Source organism: Leucopleurus acutus (assembly GCF_964270905.1).
Source record: "Leucopleurus acutus genome assembly, chromosome: 2".
Classification (NCBI taxonomy): domain Eukaryota; kingdom Metazoa; phylum Chordata; class Mammalia; order Artiodactyla; family Delphinidae; genus Leucopleurus; species Leucopleurus acutus.
The window spans coordinates 62,275,781-62,296,536 of NC_139143.1; the positions used below are offsets into that span (position 1 = coordinate 62,275,781).

General features: G+C 46.1%; 1 protein-coding gene across 1 annotated transcript in view; it reads left to right on the plus strand.

Moving 5' to 3' along the window:
- The window catches only part of TNR (tenascin R), a gene marked incomplete at both ends in the record, with an annotated part of 83,466 nt that overhangs the window by 29,506 nt on the left and 33,204 nt on the right, over positions 1-20,756 (plus strand). The window contains 7 exons of the mRNA XM_082834436.1: positions 10,505-10,594; positions 11,693-11,956; positions 12,568-12,837; positions 14,007-14,126; positions 15,033-15,179; positions 17,738-17,857; positions 20,450-20,593. Of these exons, the coding sequence (XP_082690562.1) occupies positions 10,505-10,594; positions 11,693-11,956; positions 12,568-12,837; positions 14,007-14,126; positions 15,033-15,179; positions 17,738-17,857; positions 20,450-20,593 (1,155 nt within the window). The remainder of the gene's footprint in view (positions 1-10,504; positions 10,595-11,692; positions 11,957-12,567; positions 12,838-14,006; positions 14,127-15,032; positions 15,180-17,737; positions 17,858-20,449; positions 20,594-20,756) is intronic.

Below are 20,756 nucleotides of genomic sequence, written 5' to 3' on the forward strand. Positions count from 1 at the left end.
CTTGCAAAAGCATTAGTAGACAAGAGATCCACACAGAAGAGTGCGTACAGTAAACAAGGGCAGTATAATCAAATCTGTTTTCCTCCTGAACTGAAATCCCAGACCACGTTGCCAAATGAGGCCAGTTAAAGTAAATATAATAAATGTTTTTTCCAAACAGACGCACTCCTCAAACACAGCAAGGAGATGGAAAGATATGCTGACCAAGCAGGTTAATGGGGGTGAATTAAACATAGCAGGAACAGACCATCTGGCACAGAGCCTTTACAGAGAGCTGGAGACATTCACAAAAATTAAGCTAAACAAAAAACCCTGCAGTGATACAGGAGGGAACTGGTCTAGGCGCAGCCCATCTCTGCCCAGAGCTGCAGGCTGCTTTGGCAATTAGCAATTTTACAAAGATGATGGCTAGTTGTTTGGATGGAGGACACACTTTAAAATCATTAGATATAGAGAAGAACTCAGTCACATCCTACTAATAATCATCCTATTATTTCCCATTACCGGGTGTGGGGGGCGGGGAAGAAGATTCTACATCCATTTGATCATCTCTGTTATTCCAGCCACCTTCACATACTTTTAGCTTATTTAATCTTCACAACAACAACTCATGAGGGACAGGTGAACTAAAATATTGCCTGCCGTATCAGTAAACGAAGGATGTCACAGCCATCAGCCATCACATCATAGGCGCCCCAGTCAGCATCTCCATTTTACGGATGAGGAAATTGAGACTCAGGGATTTTGGAAACTTGCCCGAGTTCACAAAGCTAGCAAGGGGGCTGTGACTCAAAGGCAGTTCTGAATTCTAGTCAAAAGTCCCCATCCCTTTTCATGGCTGCTCCTACTAAAGAAGTAACATGAAAGGAACAGTCAAATCTTGCAGAATTACAAGGAATGGAAAGGTTATTAGTGAGGAGTGAGCTCAGATAGGTTGATTTTTTTTATATTTGAATTGGGCTTATGAAATAAAATTATAAATATATATTATACATAATTATCCCAGGGAGCTCACTGCTGGGAAGATTTATAAAGGCAAATAGCCTTATGTGATTTAAAAAGGGATTATAGGAATGTAAGGAAATCAAGTATATCTGTACTTGCTGAGATGCAGATTACAAGGATTGCTGGCACTCTCGCTGTGGTAGCTGGGGAAAAAGAAGGAAGGACCTGGAAGGAAGGAAGGCAAGAAGAGCGAGAAGTTTGACCCCAGCTCTAAATAGTTGTGTTTTCTCCCTCATTCTCCAACTTGGATGCTAAAGAGGAGAGTTTTTTCAGCTTCCGAGACTTGTTTTTGTTTTGGGGGGTTTTGTTTGTTTGTTTGTTTTTAGTTCCAAACAAGTTATTTGCTTGTATATATAAAACAAGACCCTGGACTCAGTGGGAAGGGCATTCCAGGCTCATCTGAAACAATTCCTCCCTGGCCAGAAAGAGTATGAAGGACTAGAAACTTCAGCTGTCCCCACCCTCCTTATCCCCAGTCAAAAATAACTGCAACCTTAGCAAGAAGGTACCATTCTCTCTTGTCTCAGTTTTATTTGAATGCTCGGTCCTGTGGGACATGTTAAGAGCTGGGACTCTAGACTCTGTATCTAGGCCCAGTTACTCACTGTGTGATTTGGAGCCATTGACTCGACCTTTCTAAGCCTCTGTTTCATCATTGGTAAAAGGGGAATAATGCCACTTTCCTCATAGTGTTTGATGGGGCTTTAATGAGATCACGTACTGAAGGAGTTTAAGACCATTCTTCTAACACAGCAAAGTACTCAATACGTGGATGATGGTGATGATGATGGTGGGGGGAAGGAGGGGCGGGAGAGGAGGAGAAATAAGGAGGCAGAGGAGAAGGTCTGTGAGCTAACGGATGCTTTGGGACGATTCCCTGTAATAAGTGTGGCACAGAGTGGAGACCCTGCTTCTCAAAGTGGGGTCCAGTGGTAAGGGCATCACCCCAGGAGATGTCAGAGCCCTCTCCCCCTAGATCTGTGGAATCAGAGCCTGCATTTTACAAGCCCCTCGGGGGATTTGTGTGCACATTAATGGTCAAGAAGCACTCACTTAGAGCATGGTTTCTGAAGTCACCCACTCAGGCTTGAGACCAACTTCACTGATGTGCATCTTTGGGCAAATTTCTTCAATTTCTGTGCTTCCGCTTCCTGGTCTGAAGGACATCATGTCTACCTCATAGGTTGTTGGGAGGATTCAATGAACTCATATATATTTATATATCTGAGCACTGGTACATAGAAAACCTTCAATAGCCATTTGACCTTTTATTGTTTTTAATTCCTACAAAACTCAGCCTGGATCTCTGGCAACCTGGCCTCTCCCAGGCAGAACTTCACAGACCCTTTATTCTCACAGCCAGCTGACTCCAAGTCCTTCAAGTGCTATGGAATCTGTACTGGATACTCCTTGCAGAAGTCCTTGTCTCTGCAGCCGCCACCTACCCCTTCGCTGTGGAATGCAAGCCCTTCCTGACTCTGGGGCTCAGAGTCACACGGCGGGCTCACCGCACCCCACTGCATCCTCCATCATGTACCTCCCCCTTTGCAACACAGAGACCAGGCTGGGGCACAGAATACCAAACATTTCTTTTCCATTATTCTCTCTAGGCAATGCCCAGCAAATTCCCTCTGGAGGGTGAATTTGTTTCTCAACAACAGACTCGGCGTCTGCAATGATTTTTTTTCTCTGCTCTGGTGGCTTCTGCGTCCCTAATGATAAAGTCTTTTTTTAGGCTCAGCCTCTCAGCCTGAACCATGTCTGCTTGGCCTGTGAACCATATCTGGAGTCCCAAAGGGGTCCCCGAGTGTTATGTACCTTACAGGCTCACCAAGGTCCCTCTAGGTTAGAACCAGAAGCATGTACCAGGAACTGGCACCATCACTGTTTTCTGAGTAGCAGTGAAAAACCATAAACCATACAGAAAACTCCTAGTGGAGGGACAGAGGGAGGAAGGGAGGGAGGAGGAAAGGAAGGAAATCTTCATTCTTTGACTGGAATTTGATTCAAAAAACAAACAAAAAACCAAAACCCTGCCTGTGACCAATGCAAATTATAAACACTGCCCTGGTCTCTGTCGGAGGGGACTCCACTAACCTGTCATCAGAAAAGCCTGTGGCTTCGGTGTTTTGCGAACAGGGGAAAGGGGTTTGTCTTCTGTCATCTACGGTCTCTTGCCTGGTCCTCCCTCAGGAACAGAAGCCCACACTTGAGGACCCCTGTGGTCAGGAGAAGGGCAAAAGGAACTGGCCCGTATGGCCACGTGAGCACTGGGCCCTAACCCCGCTCCGGGGCCCGGTCATCACGTCCCTCACCCACTCGATGGGGCGCCCCCTACACACCTCTTGATGATGCTTCCCAACCAGCTGCCTCTCTGCACAGCGACTACCCGACTACCCGGATCTCCAGTCAACAAGGTGCTAATCAGAAAACTCATCACCAGGGCTTAGGAAGCCCAGAGGCTTGAAGATTCCTACAGACTTCATGGTGCAACAATGGATCGCAAGAAAACAAAGACCTGCAGCCAGCCACACACGACACCCCCCCATACACACTCACTCACACACACACACTTGCACAAGGCTGATGTGCGCAAGCATGCCCCAGTCAGGCCCTGTGAATTGCCGCCTTCCAGGCCTCTGGTTGCTGGGGACAGGAAACCGAGGCCTCTACCAAATTCCTCATCGTCTCCTTGGGGCTCAGATGGAGATATCGTGGTGAGAAGGTGGGCTCCTCGAGGTGCTTGTCCACAGGAAGATTTTCCATGAAGAAATCCGAGACCCCCAGAGGAGTCCAGCTAGCAAATCAGCGCTGACCGAGGCACTTGACGTTCACTTCACCCTGTCTGCACTCCCTGACATGCCAGGGCACAAGCTCCGGACCGAGTGCCAGACCTTCAATGCCCTGCAGGCTCCTCTAAGGAGGAGGAGTCAGGCAATGGGCCCGGGGCCTGGGCCAGATGGTGCTCATCCTGCTTTGGGCGAAGTCACAGTGACCCCAAGTGGTCACTTTGGTAAGGCACCCTCTGAGCACAGCGCCACCTTCCAGGGGCTGCAGAGACCCAAGCAGAAGAGAGGAGATAAGGGGCAGTGGCTTCCACGCCGTTCTCCTCCTCACAGCTGGCATGTAAGGGCATCTGTCCCCTTATTTGCATTAAAGGGCTTGCATTAGTGCAAGGGAACCAAGAGTAAAGCCAGGTGGGAATTTTTCCGTTTCTGCTTTGACTTCTTCAGCAGCGAATGCTTGTTTACAGCAAACACCCAGACATGGGATGTTCCTGTAGGACAGGGGGTGAAGACCCATGTTCCTCATTAATCCCACTGGCAACAAGAAAGTTGCATCTGAAAACAGTCCTTGGTGTTATGATTTTCTTTTTAAATATAAGTTTGTAGGACCAGTCCCTTCCTTAAAGTCAGCATAGAGTCTTCTCTTGATGCTCGAACATCATCCCCCCCCCCCAAAAGTGGGGAGATGTCCTCCAAAGCCTGACTCATTCGGGGAGCTCTGGAGAAGCATCTGCCATTCCCCGAGAATATCAGAATGCGGAGCCTGGGAGCTTACATCTCAGTACATTGAAGAGTAGATTGTTGCCTATCTGGTATGATTTTAGGAGTTCCCAGAAGATTCTCTGTCTCCAAATATCTCCCCATCTATGAAACGTCCGGTACCCAAATTCCCTGCTGGAAATTTCCCTATGAGGGGCCCTACATTAGGTCCCTGGTTTTCATGAGTTCTTTTACCAGATATACCTTTGCATATGTTATTCCCTCAGCCTGCCCTTTCCCCAACCAAATGTCCCCTGATCCTTCAAAATCCAGCTCAGCTATTCTCTCATAGAAGTCTTCCCAACACCACCATTGCCCCCGCCATGTTGCTTCTACACATCTTTTTTTTTTTCACTATACGACATACTGAATTAAAATATTAAAAAAATCAAATCCCTTGACCCAAAGACCTAAGAGTCTACTGAGGAGACCAGCAAGAAAGCTAACAATAACAACATAATAGCATGATTGTGATAAAAACTAAGAGACTGACTGCAAGCTCCTTGGGGACAGGGTCATCAGTTTGCCCCTCCCTTTGAAGGCAGATGTCCTTCAAATGCACTGGAGCAGCGATCCCCAACCTTTTTGGCACCAGGGACCAGTTTCGTGGAAGGCAATGTTTCCAAGGACGATGGGTGGGGGGGATGGTGCAGGTGGTAATGCGAGCGATGGGGAACGATGGGGAGCCGCAGATGACGCCTCGCTGGCTCGCCCGCCGCTCACCTCCTGCTGTGCGGCCCGGTTCCTAACAGGCCGCAGACCAGTAGGGGTCTGCAGCCCTGGGGTTGGGGACCCCTGCACTAGAGACAACCAAATCCCCAACCCCAGTTTGGTAGACTTGAACTTCACAGATATTCTGGAGATGAGTCCAGGGATTCAGAGACGGAAAGGGTCCATCTTTCTGCATGGCCATCTGAACCTAATCAAGCCTGCAGACCCCAGGTGTATTGTTTATGTTTCTGCTGGCAAGACACAGCAATCTCAGTTTCCTGGGCCTCCTTCTCCCACTGTTTTCCTGCTAGCAGCGGGAAGCATGAAGAATAGGTTTCCTAACAGAGGGAAGTGAGTCATCCTGTCTTTATCACCCACCCACAGTCCTTGCAGTGCAGGTGAGAATCTGCTAGTTCCTCTTGCTCTCTAGCTCTAATTAATCTCTTCCTGCTCACTATGTCCCATCCTACCGATCAGAAAATTCCACACCTCCGTCGTCCCTCAACCTTTCCCAATCTTGGCTAGCTTTCAAGGTTCAAGTCCCTTCTCTAGAAAGCCTTCTCTGGCTACTCCAGCCCATGCTGATCTCATCCCCACTCTGAAATGGTTTTCTTAGTTAGCAGCCCATGGCGTAGTGCAAAATCACCTTTAAATTCCAATGTGCTTACTCCACTCCCCTCTCCTAGCCTGTAAGACTCTTAGGGACAGGGACCATGCTATGATGTGTCAGAAAGAACAATGAACCTGGGTTCTAAACCCAGTTTTATTGTATATTATCTTTGTGACCTTGGTAAAGAAATGGACTTCTCTGATCCTCTGTTTACCCATGAGTAAGGCCCTCCTGGCAGAGCTGCAGGGGAAAACGAGGTAACAGGTATGAATCGCTAAGAAACTAAAGTTAATAATAGACCTCCTGGCCACCAGACACTTAAAATTCTCTTTTGATTTTCATCCCTCCTTTCTTCCCTCTCTTTTTTCTTCATTATTCTTCTAGATTACTGCATGCAGCTCATTGCTTGGCATATTATGGGTACTCAGTAAGTAATTAATTTCCTTCTTCAGTACAGATTTCTTTTTATCTCATTAAGGACGAGGGTGATTCCATTCAGCTCACCCTGGTATCCCCAGTATACAACCCTGTGCCTGGCACTAAGGACACCCTCAGTAATGTCTGTTGAGTGAATGAACTGTGTGCTTTGGGAATTCAAAGAAGAATGGATATGCAGTGAAAGAGTTGAGAAAAGCATCACCCTCTAAGCCAAACAAAGGAAGTTCTATAAGGGATGCAGAGCGGTGGTTTCCTATGAGATGAATTTTCTGAGCTATTGTTAAGAAAGGGAACAGAGCCATTCATAGGCTACTACTTGCAGGAGCTGGATGGAAAGATAAAGTGAGCATTGGTAGAGAGCAAGGGGTCTTTAAAAAGTGAGAAATCCCTAGGAGTCCTCCAAGTGCTGATATATAAGTGTACTGGGTATGCCTCAGATACGCATTTTCTTTTCCAGCAGAGGTGTATTTTACCTGCTGGCAAAGAGCAACAATTCACGTGTAGCACAGGAAGAAAGCTGTTGAAAATCAAAGGAAGCGGCAGGCAGGAACCTATAGGCAAGTCTCACTTCCACATCACCTAGTCAGAAAGCCTGGGAAGAGAGTACTTTAAATTCTGCTCTGCACTTTTCTGGGAGAAGATGATTCCGTTGTAAATTACTGAACATTTCATTTAAGCTTCATAAATAAGAAACTCGGATGAAAACGTTACATGGTAGATCCGTTTGGCAACATGTAATTTCTGTCTTCCTCCCTCGATCTGTCACCCTTCATCTACGTCGGAGAATTTCTACTTCATCATAGGCAATTGAAGGTCTCAATCAGTTGTCTGAGAAAAGCAGTTTATGTCCCAAAGGTAATCTAATTTCTCCAACCAAGGATGTACCTGGGACTCGCTGAACATACTGACAGATAAAAATGTGTGCTTTGAATGGATCTGGGGTGTTGCAATCACCCAACTCATTCTAGTGAGAGGTACTCGGCCCAGCCAGGGGCCAGCTCCTCACTGACACCGGGACTCCCTAAATCACTGGTCTCATCAGAGCCAACAGGCTAAGCTTCAGCAAACTGACAAGAGGTGTGCCGAGGACCAACCTGTACCTTCCTGGGGCTCACCAAAAAACAACTCAAAATCCTGGAACAGTTCTCTGAGCAAGGTAATAATACTATGAGCTACGATCCCAGTGGGCCAGGCACCATTCTTCACACACATTGGTTCACTTAATCCTCACGATGACCCTCTGAGATAGATACTATTATTCTTCCCATTCTACAGAAACTGAAGCTCAAAGATGTGAAGTAATCAGTTACACGTGTAGAAAGCGGCAGAGCCTGAATATTAATGTAAGTACGGCAGACCTCAAAGTCAAAGTTGACCTCCACCAGGATTGACACTTTAGAGGAAGAAAGAACTAAAGGTTAGGAAATGAATGGAGCTGGTTTGAGAAGGGAAAAAGAGGGCTGATTCTAACACATTCTGTCCAGAGAGCCTGGTCAGTAAGGCCTGGAAGGTTCTGCCGTACTGGAGCACGAGGGATTCACCGCACAGGCTGTACTGAAAGCCACAATGAGGAGGGAGTGCAGAACCCTCCGGTTTCCAGGCAGCATTCACCTTCCTTAATCCAAGTGGCTGTTAAGGAAAGGTTGTTCAATGCATTTCCTGTCAAAATCATTCCTATTACCTCAGGGCTCCTGGGGAAGTCACAGCTGCTCCGGGGAGGGGATGAAATGAAGGGAAGGATAAGGCATTCAGTCCTAAAAGCCCTGAACCCTGAGGCCAGAAGCCTGGGGATCGTGTCCAGCTGGTCACAGACTTACTCTTTGCCATAGTTTCTTTTTATAAAGAAATAACTACTGATTTGAATAGTGTTCCCCCCCCACCTCCAACCCCCTCCCCCCAAAAATATCCATTTCCACCTGAAACCTGTGAATGTCACCTTATTCGGAAAGAGGATCTTTACAGATGAAATCAAGTTAAGATGAGGGTGGGCCCTAAATACAATGTGACCAGTGTCTTCAAAAGATTAGGAGAAGACACAGACACACAGGGAGAAGGCCATGTGTTATGGACTAAATGTTTGTGTCCCTCCCCGCAAATTCATATATCGTAATCCTCATTCCCAATGTGAAATGGGGGCCTATGGGAGGTGACTAGGTCATGAGGGCAGAGCCCTCATAAATGGGACTAGTGACCTTATAAAAGAGACCTCAGAGAGTCTTCTTGCTCTTTAGCTGTATGAGAACACAGTGAGAAGATGGTCTGTGAACCAGGAAGCTGGGGCTCAACAGACATCAAATCTGCTGGTGCCTTGATCTTGAACTTCTCAGCCTCCAGAACTGTGGGAAACAAATATGTATTGTTTAAGTTGCCTGGCCTCTAGCAGCCCAAACAGACTAAGACACCACGTACCAACAGAGGAGAGGCAGAGCCTGGAGTGACGCAGCTGTAAGTCAAGAAATACCAAGGATTGCCAGCAACTACCAGCAGCTAGGAAGAGGCAAGGCAAGATTCCCCCCATAGAGTATCTGGAAGGAGCACGGGCTTACCAACACCTTGATTTTGGCCCTCTAGACACCAGAACTGCAAGAGAATACATTTCTGTTGTTTTTAAGCCACGCAGCTTGTCGTCCTTTGTCATGGCAGCCACAGGAAATTAATGCAGATGGTGAAAGGGATCCCCAACCCACTTTCCTCACAAGGTTGTGAGGAAAACAACAGTCAAAATACAGTCAGGTATTTTGAAAAGAACAAATGTTATATAAATGCAGAACAGCATGATCATCGGCCTTGGTTCTGTCGAGCCCACAAAGGGCCCCAAAGAGAGCCTCCCAGAGGGACTCAGGCAGACAATGAGGGGCCCTACAGGTGATAATCTGATCTTGTTGCATATTCCTGCAGCTCCAGTCCTAATAAATGAGGGTGAGTTTGATGCGGGTTTGGTACTGAATAAAGGCCCCCAATGATGCCCACATTCTACTCCCTGGAACGTGTGACTATGTCATCCTACATGGCAAAAAGGAAAGTACAGATGTAATTAGGTTAAGGATCTTAAGATGGGGAGAACAGCCTGCCCTATCCAGGTAGGGCCAATGTAATCACCAGGGTCCTTATAAGACGGAGGAGAAGATGGGACCACGGAAGCAGAGCTCAGAGAGAAAAACAGATGTGAAAATGTTACACCGCTGACTTTGAAGATGGGTTATGGGGACACAAGCCAAGGGATGCAGGCAACCTCTAGAAGCTACCAAAGGCGAAGAAACAAATTCTTTCCTAGAGCCTCCAGAAGGAACACAGCCCTGCTGAACCATTTCAGACTTCAGACCTCCTGAACTATTAAATAGTAGATGTGTGTTGTTTTGAGCCACTGGGTTGTGGTAATTTGTTGCAACAGAAATAGGAAATTAATATACCAGTCAAACGAGTTAATCTGAAAATGAATGTGGGAGAGGGTAGGGAGACATCCCAAATAATTCTAGGTCCTTTATACTGAACGCTAAAGAATTTCCCCCTGTAGTTGGGCAGTGTTTTTCATTTTCTCCAGCTTCCTCAGGTCCCCCAGAAGTCATCCTAACATTGAATCCACAGCTTTGAGTGCCCTTGGTAGGGAGCCCACAGCAACAGGGCTTCTGCATGCCCCTACATTAAAGGCCTGACAGCCCTGTGCTCAACGAGACAGTCCATCCACAGTTGCTCCCCAGAAAGGATGCAAACGTCCCCACATGGCCTCAGTCCCTGTCTATAAAAGGTACAGCTTGGTCTTCATCCACAACGTTCAAGAAATGCTTTAAAGGCTTATGTCCACACAGTCCTTCTCGATTACACACTCCCCCGATTCACAATGTAAGCAAGAAATCCCTTCACCAGTTGTAGCCAACCTGAGACTCTAAGTACCTCAGGGAGACCTTCCACAGCAGAGCACTGTTCTGAAGGTCACTGACAAGGGCAGCCTCACTGCCCTCCCGAGGAGACCAGCAGCAAGAAGGAAGCTCTGCACTGATCAGTTTGTCCAGTTGACTTGGTACGGATTTCCTAAGTGGTGAAATTGGGATTTCCTAAGAGGTAAAAATAGGAGTGGATTCGGGAAGGATTAAACACAAGATCTGAACAAGAACCTAAGGTCATTTGCTTCCCTCCATCCAGCCTTCCCCATCCCTGACACACACGGAATAATGTCTGTTTCTGCATCTACCAACAGATCTGGTGCCTGGCACTGAGTATGGAATTGGAATATCCGCCATCATGAACTCACAGCAAAGCGTACCAGCCACCATGAATGCCAGGACTGGTGAGTAGGAAGATTGCTGTGGAAGGAGACCGGGACAGTCTGCAAGCCTGAGGGGCCATGGAAGCTTAGCCCAGCAAGGACTGGTCAGAAGGCAATGCCTCCTAGTGAACAGGTCCCTGGGTGATGATTATCCGTCAAAGAACACCATCTACCGGCAGCTTTTTGATTCCCTGTGCGTACTCTCTGACATCTGACGTGCAGGATGGACTCCCACCCTCTCCCCACAGATCTGCACATGGTCCCCCACAGTCTGAAGGGCTGCCCACAGCTGTGGAGAACGGAGGTGGAAAACCCCAAATAAGTGGGAGTTGTAGCAAGTCATATTCCCTTCTAGATCACCCCACAGCAGGCAGAATGTGGGACTCCTCACCGTGTAGGACAGAAGTCCTCAGAAAAGCCACAGGCTGAAGGTCTAGGCATGGAAACAACCCATTCAATCTAAGGGCAATGGAGAAGTCCACTGAGACCCTTGCTATTCTGGATCCAGCAGTTGTTGCTTCCAAATCCCGGGCAAATTCCAAAGTCACTTTAGTAACTTAAGTACAAGCAGCCTGGGCTGGGCTGGGGATTTTGAACCAATCCCTGTCCCAAGGCTGTCCAGCATAGACCACCTCTCTAGAGAACCACATGGACATGGGTCCCCAGGAGTCCTCAGACCTTGTTGCCTGCACAACCATGGCCGGGTCAGTCAAAATGGCACCAGGAACAGAGGTAGCTACGGTTGCCAGGAATGGCATATCCCTACTTGATGGTGGTACCTGTTTTGCCCTGGTTGGTTTACTGAGAAAGGCTGGGAGAAAATGATTACGGAGAGCTTAAAAGTCAGCAGCCAGCTCTGTCCCAGAGGTGGGGGTATTCCAGTGGTGTTAGAGTTACTAATGCCTTTCTGCAGATTGTTCATCTATATGCCAAGCCCCTGGCCATCTTTCAAAGGAAAGGTGCTTAACAAAGTGTGAGATAAGTGTCAGCAGTGACAAGCCAATTTTCATGGTCAGCAGACCCGCTGATAGCTTAGAAATCCACAGGGGGGCCAATTCCAATAAATACTGGCCCTCGTGTGGCACTTATGTAAAATAGGCCACTTATGTTGATCCACAGAACTGGACAGTCCTCGAGACCTCATAGTGACAGCCTCCTCAGAAACCTCCATCTCCCTCATCTGGACCAAGGCCAGCGGCCCCATTGACCACTACCGAATCACATTCACCCCATCCTCTGGGATCGCCTCCGAAGTCACTGTGCCCAAGGACAGGACCTCGTACACACTGACAGATCTAGAGCCCGGGGCAGAGTACATCATTTCAATCACAGCTGAGAGGGGTCGGCAGCAGAGCTTGGAGTCCACGGTGGATGCCTTCACAGGTACCAGGACAGCAGAAATCTCGGCTGGGTTCAGGGATCAACGGATCTTAGTGTGAGAAGGTCATCTAGGCAACCCACTCTTCCAATGCCCCATATCCTTTAGAGAAAGGAAGAATGTAGGTAGAGAAAGAAGAGATAGAGGAGAAACTAATAAATACCTCAAGAGGGAATGGTTGGAGGTGAAGGGGGTGATGCACAAGGCTACCTGCACGCCTGAAATTTTGTATCTGGTTTCCTATAGGCTGCACACAGTGGTTGATTCTGTTCATAATTCCCTGCCTGCACAAAATCAGTGGGCATTCTGAGGATCCATGAGATCATGTTAAATTCCTTCCAGGAAAGAGGTTTTAAATCCTAGATCAGTATTATGAATAACTCAGAGGTAATGCTGGTTTTATACTGCTGAGGGCATTCATTTTTCAGTGTATGGCTTGGAGAAAGGAGAGTAGACAGGACAGGAGAGTGAGAATGTGGAAGCTCTGGGTCAACAGGTGAAGGTGTAGTCCTTATCTGCAAGGAAAGGAGATCTCTTCAGTCAGATGCCTCTTCTATCCCAGTGGCCCCACCACCTCATGTGGATTTCAGAACCATCCATGTCCTCTGCTTTGCAGGCTTCCGCCCCATCTCCCATTTGCACTTTTCTCACGTGACCTCCTCCAGTGTGAACATCACCTGGAGTGACCCATCCCCTCCAGCAGACAGACTCATTCTGAACTACAGCCCCCGGGATGAAGAGGAAGAGACGATGGAGGTCTCTCTGGATGCCACCAAGAGGCATGCTGTCCTGATGGGCCTGCAGCCAGCCACCGAGTACATTGTGAACTTGGTGGCAGTCCACGGCACAGTGACCTCTGAGCCCATCATGGGCTCCATCACCACAGGTGAGGCTGGAGGACTTGACAGCAGGTGGTGAGGGGGGTTCCCACAGTAGCCTTCAACAAGGCAATGAAATTTACAAGGAGAAACACCCAAGGAGTAAGGGACCATCTCATTTATCAAGAGAGCGTCTATGAGTTGTTCTGAAACAGCCACCTCTTCCAGGGCCGCACAAAATGTATAAGATGGGAAACTTCCATTTAGAAGGTAGGATGGACTCAATGTCTTGAGGAGGCCAGGCCTTTAATGCATTGGTCCAGATGTCTTCCCACTACCAACTTAGGAGAAAGCCCTGGAGAGAGCTAGTCTCCAAGAGGAAACCCTTCTACAGTGAGGAGACATCTGTTCCTATTCTGGAGTGCCACCTCTTGACTGCCCAGTAAGTTCACTGGTGTGAATGATGCTTCCTCAGGATCATATGCGACTAGCATGCAACCATACAGGGACCTGGTACTCGGAGAATGGGGTGATCTGCATATTGTTTGGAAAACACAGGTACTCTCAGCTGAATCGGATCACTTGTATCTCATCCTTCTCACCTATAATCACAAATATGAGTGTGCATGTGGGTGAGGACATGTGTGTTTGGGTGGTTTCCTACATACTTACAAGAATTCATAAACTGAACAAGTGGATCAAACACTCAGCTGGTTTTGATCCTGCAATCTTCCAGTAGTCAAAAAAACAAAGTATATAGTATAAATAAAATACAGTTTAGGGAAGTGGATTTGTTCTGGACTTGTGCTCTGAAATCCCTCTACGGTCAAGAGCAGTTTTTCCAAATTGAACAAAAGGCGGCTGCTTAACAGAGATAGAGAGAGAGTTGGGTTTGTCCAAGAGAAGCTGCCCCAGAGAGAATGACCATTACTGCCAGTTCAAAATAAAACATACAAACTTAAAGGAAATTTCCCAGTTGGCCTACATATAGGTAACAGTTGCTGCATAGGCACAGACCTTGACAATTTGACTTCATATTGTTAAAATATTCTCCAGGAGCATGACACTGGCCACTCCTATGAGGTTTCAAGAGAGACTTCAGCCTGATCATGGTTTTAAGGTTGCCCTAGTAGGAAGTAAGGTCTTGTCTGCCTCTGGGACACCATTAGGAAAAACAGGAATTTGTTTTTCACGCTGTGCTTCCTGTCTTTTTCCCATAACCACCCGGGCCTTGTAGGAATTGATCCCCCCAAAGACATCACAATCAGCAATGTGACCAAGGACTCAGTTATGGTCTCCTGGAGCCCTCCTGTTGCGTCTTTTGATTACTACCGAGTATCATATCGGCCAACACAAGGTAATAAAGTTTCTTGGTTTCTCAAAGATGAATGGGATTTGGAGCTGGATGACGACTGTTATGGGAGAACTAGCGTATCCCAGGGGATATCACCCTCCTGCCTGCAATTTCCTTCCTCTCTGCAGCATGCTGCATCCGAATGGGTAGATGCGGAGCAGCCAAGGAATCCGGAACCCACCAACTCCTCCCACAAAAGGCTTGATTACATTCACTCAAAAAGCAGGCCCTTCACCAGTAGAGTGAACCATGGTAATCGGTCGTCATTATCTAGACAGTGTAGTGAGAAACAAAGAACTCTAAAAGAGTCTACCAAGAGCCAGGGTCACATGCACTTTTCTGAGAGAATTAAAGTCCAAGGCTAAACACCCCAGGGGGTGCCTAAAGACACCACAGAGCCAGACGGAGCCTTGGAGGGAACCACGGTGACGGTGGTCCTATTATGGCCACTCCAGCCAAGTTAGGAGTCAGAAGAAGTTGGCCCAGACCTCACCTGCATCCTAACAGTTCTTGCTGGTGCATGTGGAATTGTTAATGAAGTAGAGGGTACAATCACTTCCAGTGAGGGGGTGGGATAATTTTCCAGACTACCCTTTCTCTGGGCTGCATGGACCACTCTTTTCTGCCATTCCCTCTATACTGCTTTAAGACTAGTTTGTTAGAAAACCACCTAATAAATAGGTTTTTTTCCCTTTGCTCCTGGGATCCTATATAATGAGGGGGTGGGATCAGCATGCAAGGTCTCTTCAAGTTCCAACATTCCCAGCTTCCCCATCCCCCAACTGGGTGCTGAGCCTTGCACCCATACTGGCTTCATGAAAGAAAGAGTGCCACCAGGAGCTCCTGTATTAGGAGCTGCGTATATACGGGATCCACTGAACTTGACCTGTGGCTTCTGTTCTTCCTTAGTGGGACGACTGGACAGCTCGGTGGTGCCCAACACAGTGACAGAATTCACCATCAGCAAGCTGTACCCAGCTACCGAATATGAAATCAGCCTCAACAGCGTGCGGGGCAGGGAGGAGAGTGAGCGGATCTGCACTCTTGTGCACACAGGTGGGCATGTCTCCCTGTGGTGGGCCAAGTCGGGACCCTGGCTGAGGACCTGCGACCAACAAAAGAGGGAAAGAGTGAAGTTGTCCCGGCTAATGCAGAGGACACTGATCCTGGGATCCCAGGCTCCTCTCCTGGGTGCTCCTCTGACTCACATTGTTATGTAAAACAATTTGCAATGGTCTCCCCTTTGACCTCCTCTGTAACACCAGCAGTTTAGAGAGACACCTTCTAAGAGTCTTATTGGTTTAGGTCAGACATTTTCATGGAACTTCCAGTATGAAAAGGAACCTTCCAAAGACTCATGACAGAATGAATTCCAGAACGGACATCTGATTCATCCCGTCTAATTGTTAAAAAGACTCAGACAAGGAAACTTTACCTTAGAGAGAAAAACAAAAGGGGGCTGTTATTCCAGTAATGACCCTTGGGGTCATGAAACTCCTCATCCTATGTGACCAGAAACCACCAAGTAGCTGCACTTGTTCTTGCTTTATGCTCCAGGGAGAAGGAAGGAGGTGCTTTTCTGTAGAAAAATGATGGGCCAGAGGACAGGGCTCTGGCAGCAGCTCCCCTGCTCTCCTTCTCTGACCCCTCAGCCAGCCCATCATGCAAAACTAGGAAAGATTTGCTGTAGAAGACACAAGGGGGAACAGCCAAAGTTTCCTGTTGCAACCCCAGACCTAACTCTCCGTGAGGCTATCGTTCCTGTAGCACACAGGAAAACATCCAGCTTGCCTCATGAGGAGAACACCTGGATTTCCTGAGGCTGCTTACTTCCCTCAGAGAATCATATTTTCTGAACGAGGGCAACTTGGAATTCCTCACTGCTTCTGTAGATACACTCACTAGCCCAGAAAGAACATCCCTATGGTCATGACCAAAGAAACATTCCTTCAGAAACTCAAAAAATTATTCATTTAAAGATACCACAGGATGTTCTAATCTTCCCTAATCTCCTTCCATGCCTATGACTACAGATAATGCAGCCATGTTTTTAGTTTAATCTTACCCTTTCTATCAAGTTATCTATGACCATTAAAGTATCAACTGATATTGACCTGAAGTGATCTCCAATGAGTAAAAAGAAGCCCCTCCCCACTCCCCATACTTTCCTTAAAGTCTTAGAAATCATGTTAAAGAAATTAGGATTTTTCTCAGTGAGGACAATAAAATGGACTTCAAGAGCCTCCTACCCCGGAAGTAAAGGAGAACAACAATTCAGGTCAGAAACTCATTCCTTGGGTTCTTGGTCATAAGCAAGTCTCTCTAACGCAGGTATTCAGTAGTGCACCAACCCAAACTGTCCTCCTTCAAGTTTAGGCAGAGCTATTTTGGCAACTCCCAATAACCAGATTACTCACAGAAATGTCTTATTTTGTTGTTTTAACATGATGCCTATGATTTTATAACTTTTGGCAATGAGTACTCCTCGGAGTCTCATGGTCAATCTCAGAGAGGTCAAGCTAATTGTAGTCTCATAAGACTTTTCTTCTTTGTTTCTTTTCAATAAGGTTACATTCGAAGACCTTGTTCAAGGCACAGATTGTGGATACAATTCAGATGTTAAAATTGTAAACACACTTTATGGTTGTTTCTTTGAAATAAAAGACATAGACAAGCAATAACCTTCAGTCACAGAACAGGACCAGATCAACAGCATATCTTGGTCCCCAAAAGTAAATTCCATGACACGTAGGGTGAGCTGATGCCTAAACTACTGTAATAACCTGCATTTCTAAGATAAATCCCAACTTTATGGAAGGGAGGCACAGTAAGGAAACAAATGCATGGAGCATAGGCAAGTGAGAATAAGAACATGGTGCTATGATGAGCAACCTCTGTTCCTCAACAGGCACTCCTGGCTTTAAGCCTGGACCAAGTCCCTTGACTTTCTATGCCACAAAAAGGATCCCCAGGACTCAGTACAGAGTCAGCCTCGTAAGTAGCAAAGCAAGAATTCAGTCATCAGATCTGACTTTAAAGGCAACCTGAGTCCCATTCTTCATCCCACAAGTATTTACTGAGTAACTTCTAAGTTCCAGGTGCTGGGGTTACTCCCTGACTTCATGGAACTCCCACCATACTTCCTGACGTTCATCAACAGAGACTGTTCCACAAGGCATGCCCCTTGTATTTATCAAAGAACAAAGAGCCTGGGAAGCATATTAGCTCATTAACTAGAAATATAATAGTTTCTATAGCATGTTCTTAGTTTCTCCATCTAGGTTTAAATATCTAAAACACAACATCCATACCTTGGACACCCCCGTAACACCTGACAGCCCTCTGCACATAAGAAGTTAATGAATGAATTAAAAAGGAAGATCTGAGGGCAATTAGGGGAGCATGGGGTGCTTGAGAGGAAGGAGGAATGGGAGAAGGGGAAGGGGCTGATGGAATCAGAAGGGGAGAAAGGAAAGAGGTCCTCACTCACTTCATTATTTTGTATAGTGCAGCAGCAGACATGCATCCTGGGTGAAACTATAGGAGACGATTCTCTGCTCTTCCATCCTGCAGTTCCTCTTACCTTTACCTGATATTTTCCTGTACTGTTTCAGCCATGGACAATCCTGTGGATCTGACTGCTACCAACATCACTCCAACAGAAGCTCTGCTGCAGTGGAAGGCACCAGTGAGTGAAGTGGAGAACTACGTCATTGTTCTCACACACTTTGCAGGTGGGTGTCTGCAGTTCTAGGCATCAGGGGGGAACGGCGGGGATTGGGGCTGAAGGCTAGTGTGAAAGTAAAAAAAACCAAAACATTTTATCCATCTGAGAGAAAACTGGAAATTTTCCTGCTTTAATTTCACCATAAAGCCCTCAAGATAGCCCCCAAACTCTGTGAACTGTATCAACTATGAGAATTGAGAAAGCCGAATCTAAAAGGTATAAGAAGGGTATGTAACCATGAGGAAAACAAAAACAGAAACAGCACTTGGAAGACAAAACTCAGAACTTGCCCCAAAATGCTGCAGGCAAGAAAGCTGACTTTTCTAGATATTTAAAGAGCGAACAAAACACTAAAGGACCAGCCGTGGTAACAGGTGACAAAGGATTCAGAACTACTAAGCTCTTCTGTTGCTTTGATCTTCTCTACTCATATCCATCCCAAAAGGTTGAGCCAACATGAAATCTTGAGTTGCAACGTCTTCTTCACCTTACTTGTTCACATTAACACTATTTGAAGTTGAACAGAGAAGCACAAAGCAAAATAATGTTGAGTAATTCAAGTTCCGAAGCCAAGGAAAATTATTTCCCTGCCTAAATTATACATGTGCTCACAGAATATTGTGGGTTATAGGCAGGAATCCAGAGAACAAAGATACCAGAAAAGAGAAGGCAGGCAGATGTCTTAATTTTCAAAAATGACAGATTAAGTCAATTCTGTGAGCTGAAAAGTAAACTGATTTTCAAAGCTTGGGGAAGTAAAAACCAAAACAGACTATTAAATAAGCTGGAAGGGAATCAGTGATTACTACATACCAGCACAGGTTCACTAAGTATGGTTTCACCAAAACCACTTTATGTCCTTTTTTTTAATTGGCAAGTCTGAGAGCACATTAGTATCTCAGCAAGGCATTAAAAAGACCCACTCACCACTTAGATGGAAAAACACATGGTGGACCGCATTTGGAGTTACGTAGCTGATTGAATGATTGAAATTCAGAAAATGAATATCATTACTATGGATACATCCTAACCTCCCTGTGTGCATGCAAAAGCCGCTTCAATCCCTACCACTCCTCCTTGCACATTATGACCCTGCATTTCTTAATTCTCACCTGCCTTCTCAAACCACCGTGCACATGCTCTTGCCTCTACCAGGAAATGCTCTCCCTACTTATCTGCCTAGTAAACCCATCCTTTAAGCCTTAGTTTCAACACTATCTCCATTATTCCCCTAAGGCAGTCATATTCACCTGCTCACAGATACGAAGCACAGAGCTCCATCATAGCCATTAATTTCCATTCATTCAACAACTACTTTTGCTGCCCTCCCATGTGCCATGCACTCTCTAAGGCTATAATGATTCAGAGACCAAATATGAGTTCTTGTCTTTGCAGAACTCACTTCTGGTGATGATGCAGACAAGTAAAGAGTTACAACCCAACGTGGGCAATGTCATGATTTGGGCAAGCACAAAACACCAGTGTGCCACCTCTGATGGGCCACTGTGATTTGGGGTGAAGGTGTTGAGGGGAAGAAAGAAGGCAGATCTTAGATAAAGTTAAAGACAAAGAGAATAGGAGAAGAAGGGGCGTTCCAAGAAAAACAGTACCCTGTATGGAGGGAGAGAGTGGGGAGTTTGAGGAAGTGTTGTAGTTGATGCGGCCGGGGAGCTGACAGTTGGCAGCATATGCAAAGGAAGATATTAAAGAAATAGAGCCGTTATGTGAGCTCTTCCAAAAGGCAAAACTGTGATCAATAGAAGTCAAATTCACATATATTTTAATAAACTGAAACAGTGGCCCAAAACTCAGTCAACAAGGCAAAATGCAGCAGAAATGAATGCAAAGCTCTTCCCATGGGTGCAAAAAATCAACTAAAACCAACTATACAAGGTAAGGCTGGGGAGTGGGTTATAAACAAGATCTCTGATGAATAATCATCTCAGCATGTGATAACAATATCCCATGACTGTCTCAAAACCTATAACAATATCCCATGACTGTCTCAAAACCTATGGATTAATATACATAATTGGCACAAATAGAAGCAGAGACTGACCCTGTTTCTTTCATTGTCAGTACAATGAAAACTGACAATGTACTGACGTTACAATGTATTGTAATGAAACAATCTCAATGATTGTTTTCAATTCTCTTCTGAGTTTTGTATTTCAGCAGGGACACTGATAGACTGCTACTCGTTTAGAGAAAGGTAGCCAGGATTGTGACAGTTTTAGAATCATCACATACATATAATGGGGACTGGGGGCTGAATTTTCTCAGTGTAGAAGAGAGAAGACTTGACTAGGAAGGGTGGGGGGCAGGTAGACAAAGGATTTGGCTTATCCTTGTAACTCCAGAGACCCGAGTAGAAGTTATACAAAAGACAATTTGGCCTCCAAATAATTTCTCAATTAAGATGCAAAACAAGAAGAGAGGGGAGCTTTGTATGGAATAAAATGCTAAGCTCAGTAACCTCGAAAAGATTTTTTCCAAAATTCTCTAATATTGCATCTTTATGAAATGCCTTTGGATTTGATAGGTCTTTCCTAAGTTGAAGAGCCTTATTCATTCCTTATCCATAACCATCTGATTGCAGTTGCTGGAGAGACCATCCTGGTTGATGGAGACCGTGAGGAATTCCAGCTTGTTGACCTGCTTCCTAGGACCCACTATACCGTCACTATGTATGCCGCCAGTGGGCCTCTCACCAGTGGCACAATCAGCACCAACTTCTCTACCCGTGAGTACATGGTCAGCTACATATCTAGTATCCTGAGAGGCTTTTATTGATCCTGAAAATGATCAGTTTCCATGTGCTCAACTAGATTATAGTCTATAGGTTTTGGACAATGCAGCTGTGAGCTATCCTTATTTTACTTAACTGCTGCCCAAATGCCAGTGAA